Below are 5,159 nucleotides of genomic sequence, written 5' to 3' on the forward strand. Positions count from 1 at the left end.
TTTATGCATATTTAAAATAATTATTTGAATGTTACCAAAAAATATATCAAATATATATAATGCTGAATAATGTGTCGTTTATAAAAAATTATTGCAATACTATTTATTTCTTTTGGTGTATTTTTTTTTTCTAGAAAATTAAAGATGTGTTTAGTTTTTGTTTTTATTTTCTATTTTCGTCTTTAGTATTTTCTATTTTTAAAATTTATGAAAAAAAGAAAAAATAAGAGGTGAAAACAGAAAATAAAATTTATTGCTTTTACTGTTTTTTTCCAAAAAATTTAAAAGATAAAAAATACTAAAAATAAAAATAAAAAATAAACGCAACCTATATAATTAAAGAATAGATATTGCCACTCTTATTTTAATACCATTTTATCTTTTATAAATTCATACAAATATACATTACAAAAAATTATGTGTGATTATATGTGAAGTAACACATTATAAAAGATAAAAATAACAATATTATTTTCCAATAATTATTTACTCTTTAATAAATAATAGTGACTATTTTTCGAACCATATTGCCTTAAAATTTCAAATTTTAGTTAATCTATTTATTGTTAGAAGCATTACATGACATTATACACTGACCTCTTGGGAAGACAACTATATTTTGTGAATTTTTATTATTAGGCATTTTTTTTTTAAATACAAAATATTCCGTTTTTGGGAGGTTTTATTAGAATAGGGGTATATTATAAAATAAAATTCTTAAGTAAGATTTCTGTATTTTTTTAAAAAAATTAAAATAAATTTTTTTTTGTATTACCTTATGTAATTTATTTAAACTAATTAAAGATATTAGTTAGTTAGACTGATGTAAATATATATATATATATACTTTACTTATAAGTAAATATTAGTAATGAATTTATAATTTTCACTACAAAATTTTTATTTGTTTGTGAAAATTTTTTAGTGAGAGTTATTAGAACCTCCATAATCTATTTTATTTGTAATCATTTTAAATATTTAAAAAAAACTCCCACAGTTTGTTTTTTACCCAATAAATTATAAAAAACCCAACTCAAACAAATACTTACCAAGCCTATACCAAAAATAAAAAAATAAATGAGTTATTCGAGAGAGAGAATGAGGATCCAAAACCCTAAAATCTGGATTGTATTGCCACCGCCATTCATCTCCTTGCCGCCGTTGCCGCCAAGTCTCCTCCGTCAACGCGTCACCCGCTGGAGTTATGAATGGAGGACGAGGTGATCGTGGAGCTTCTCAATTCGTGGAGCTCTCACCACTCGGGATAGTATTTTAGGGATGATTTCATTCAAATCGTTGAGGTAATGCTTAGGTATTCCGTTTCTGCATCGTCTTCCATGGCGGCTTCTTTCGCTGGTTCTGATTTTGCTCCGGCAGCTTGAAGCACTCAGAGCGCGATTTCTTTGCGGACTCGGTGGCACTGGCTGAGGAGATCTGGAAGGTGAGCGAGCTGGAGTGTCTGGAAGCTTCGATTAAAGCTGCGTTCGAAGCTATCAGATCTCGTGGAACTAATTCTCATGTCGTTCTAAGTCATTACGGTGAAAATTTGTTCTTGTTTAGTGCGGGACTTAAATTTTGTGGTTTTAATTATGTGAATTGTATATGACACATTCTGTATTATAGGAATTGACTGGTTTGAGTACAAGAGACAACCAAAGGAAGCAGACCAAGTGAATGTGGAAGGGTCTAGCTTCGATCTAATCCCAAATTGGATACAATCTGGAAGAAAGACTTAAGAAGGTTACAATTTTTAATATCCTTACTTTATGCCGTAGAGTTATCTATTTGATTAAATTATGTAATGTGCTTTGATATCCTTCTAAGCATTAATAAGCATCAATTTCTTTTCAGTGGAAGACTTGAAGGCCAATGCAGAATATATTGGCTATACTGTGGCGTCAAATGTCATTCAATGGTTTTGGGAGGTGGTCAAAACTTTTAACAAGAAAGACATGGCAAGATTTCTGCAATTTGTGACTGGAACATCAAAGGTGATTTACTGTGAACATTGTTAATTTTCATACTCTACTCTTGTTTTGTTTGTAAAAGTATGGTGTAAATGGTTGTGCTGTTGTAGTTGTGTGTTTTGTTTTTTGTTGGCATAGATTTATAGTTCTAAGCTTGTTGGTAATCAGGTTCCTTTGGAAGGTTTTAAGGCCTTGCAAGGCATCTCTGGTCCTCAGAGGTTTCAGATTCACAAGGCATATGGAGCTCCGGATCGATTGCCATCGGCTCATACATGGTGAGTTTTGTATGCAATTTTCTTTTTCATATGCTACAAATTAGATGGCCATCCCATGCTAATTTCTTTTTCCCTTTTCCCAATTACTTTCTACAGCTTCAATCAACTAGACTTTTCTGAGTATACTTCTAAAGAACAGCTTCAAGAATGGTTATTACTAGCCATTCATGAGGCCAGTGAAAGCTTTGGTTTTGGTTGACTTCTATCCTTCTCCCATATCTTTGCACAGTAGTTCTACCATTATGTCTTCAACCTGTCATATGGAGGTATTGTTTTCATTTCTTCGAAAATTTAGATTTTTTTATTTTTCCCTCTCTTAAAAATGAGTCAATTACAAAGAGTTTTTTGTTTTTCAGATGATGATGAATGTGACTCGGCTGGGCAGTTATTTATTTTTGTTGAGGAAAGGTAGCATCGAATGAGGAAATTTATGATGCTATGTTGAGGACAGGCATTTGGTGTTGTATAGTCATTATTAGATCGATTTTGCATTCATTTTGATGTGGTAAGTATTCTTCTTACTGAGCAACATATTGCTGTGTGTGAATATCAATAAATACATATCTTATTGAGGATATTTAAACAGGAATTTATGCTCTATATGTTTAATTGCAGAATATCTCCCTCTCTGTGAACGATCTTCTAGCATGCTGTGGCTTTTTGTGTGGATGTAGTTGTGATGGAGGGTATCCCCTAAATGCATGGCGATACCTAGTCAGCCATGGTGTTGTCAATGAAGAGGTAATAAATCATCAGTTTTGCCTAGACAGAATCCCATTGGGTGCAAAATCATTAAACATGGCTATTTTTTGGAGATCATAGATTTGTAGTTCTGCCATATAATTGAATTCTGCCTATTCTTATACAGACCTATGTAGCAGGAGATAGATTTGTTCTAATCCTGGTCTTTTTAGGTTCTAAACCAGCTGGTCAAGGAGCAGCCGACTATGGCACTCGGAGTATGCTTGCATCCTTTAAGTTTCTGTTTTCTCTTTCTTCCAATATTCTTTGTTTTGGTGTATATGTTCACATGAACCTACATCAAGTTTATGATATGGAGAAGCATCATTGCATTGTCTCGTTTCATTGAAATTTGAGATTGTGTCTATATATAAAGCATCACCATGGACTCGATCTGCTGGTTGAAGCATCATATTGTGATTATTATCAATGGTTGTAAAACAACCTTATTTCAGATTCTTATGATTTGTATTGACATATAGATCATCAAAATTCTCAATTAACTCTAATAAAAACGATTTGAAAAAGAAAAAAAATGCTCCCTTTAAGATAATTGTTACATGAGATTACATTTCTTCTCATATGCTCTTAGGTTGGGACTATTCTCAGGATTGAGAATGCAAAAGCAGCAATCAATGCTGGAGCAAAATTTCTGATGAGTCCAGCAATTGTTAAGGTTTGAATTTTGAGATCTTAGTAGTATATTAGGATTTCAGATAACAATTGCTAGTGCTTGGTCATAATGTTTTGTTATTTCTTTTATTTTTTTTTCTTTTTCTTTATTTTTTTTTTGGGCGCTCCGATCAATTACCAGGATGTTATGTATTACATTCAGAATGGTGAAGTTTTATACATTCCTGGCACAATGACTCCAACTGAAGTAAGGCTCAATTTAGAGATTCTATTAACATGAATGCTTGCTTCCTTAATGTCCACACCTTATGCATCTTTTCCAGCATTCGTTTGATCTTCATTTATTATTCTTAATACAGATATTGTCTGCATGTGAAGCAGGAGCTAAAATTACCAAGTTTGGCCTTCTAATGTTTTGTTTAGTTTACCATATTGAAGAACATTCAAATAATCAAATATAGATAAGAGTGTGTATGCAAACTTGCTGCATGGAAGAGTATACACTTTTGGTTTTTCTTGCGTTGCATTTTCTCATCTATTTTCGGCTCATAGGAGGGATGCACTAATCTCTTGATCCCAACTCTAATTTTTTTTAGATCTATGATGATAATTTTTATTTTACATTCTTGTTCTTCTATTAATACAATTAATATAAAGAATCAATTAATATAGATTTATCCGGTTTCTGCACTTGGAGGATTTTAGTACATATCAGTAATCAAGAAGCCTTTTCCTCATATCTCTCTGGTTGCTTCTCACGAGATAAATATAGGTAGTTTTTATAGTTTAGTGTTGATCATTCTCATAAATATTTATAGTTTTTATAGGGGATAAATTTTGTTCAAATATGTAATATTTTAATTTCCTTCTAAATTTTTAATGTGTCTTATTCAAAGATTTTTTTTAAATGATAATTATTTAGTAGTATAATAATGTAATTCTAGTATTCAGATTAATTGTTTAAGAATAATATTGACATCTTTGTGGAGGTTGAAACTCCACATGAATGTGTGTTTTTTTTTAATTGGAGATTCTTTTTATGGGGTTCCAAATCGCCACAATAATTAACCAAGAATTGCCATAAAATGCTAGCACATAATCCCCTAAAAAAGGGATAGAAAACCGTCACTGAATGAAATTGTGGGAGTTGTGAAAGACCGCCACAAAGGAGTTCGTGGCACCTCCAATTTTGGGAGTTTTTAAAACTGCCACAATCCTTTTTGTGGGGGTTTGAAACCGCCACAAACAGAAAAAAATCGCCACAAATGAGCAAAATTCTTGTAGTGTCTTTTTCACTTTGCATCCCAATATGGTATCAGATGAGAATTTTTTATACTTCTGTCATTTTTTCCTTTTTGGTAACCCTTTTCGAGAAAATTCCTTTTAATTTTTTTCGTCACGATCCTCTCTCGTTCTCATCATGAACATCATAGCCATTTAAATTTCTTTTTTTTTCTCAATTGATTCTTTCGATTTTTTCTATTCTTCGCTCCTACTAATACTTCTTCTAATTCTTCGATTTCTTCTTGACTAATTCCTGAGC

The 5,159-nt window shown here is 31.8% G+C and overlaps 1 protein-coding gene across 1 annotated transcript; it reads left to right on the forward strand.

The window, feature by feature from the left end:
• The first annotated feature begins 1,858 nt into the window (after positions 1-1,858).
• LOC112766462 (E3 ubiquitin-protein ligase pub1-like) lies at positions 1,859-2,441 on the forward strand. Its single transcript, XM_072221720.1, has 3 exons — positions 1,859-1,991; positions 2,136-2,242; positions 2,339-2,441. Exons 1-3 carry the CDS (start codon positions 1,953-1,955, stop codon positions 2,439-2,441), a joined length of 249 nt encoding a protein of 82 aa, XP_072077821.1. The 5' UTR covers positions 1,859-1,952.
• The last annotated feature ends 2,718 nt before the right edge of the window (positions 2,442-5,159 follow it).

Source organism: Arachis hypogaea, chromosome 17 (assembly GCF_003086295.3).
Source record: "Arachis hypogaea cultivar Tifrunner chromosome 17, arahy.Tifrunner.gnm2.J5K5, whole genome shotgun sequence".
Lineage (NCBI taxonomy): Eukaryota > Viridiplantae > Streptophyta > Magnoliopsida > Fabales > Fabaceae > Arachis > Arachis hypogaea.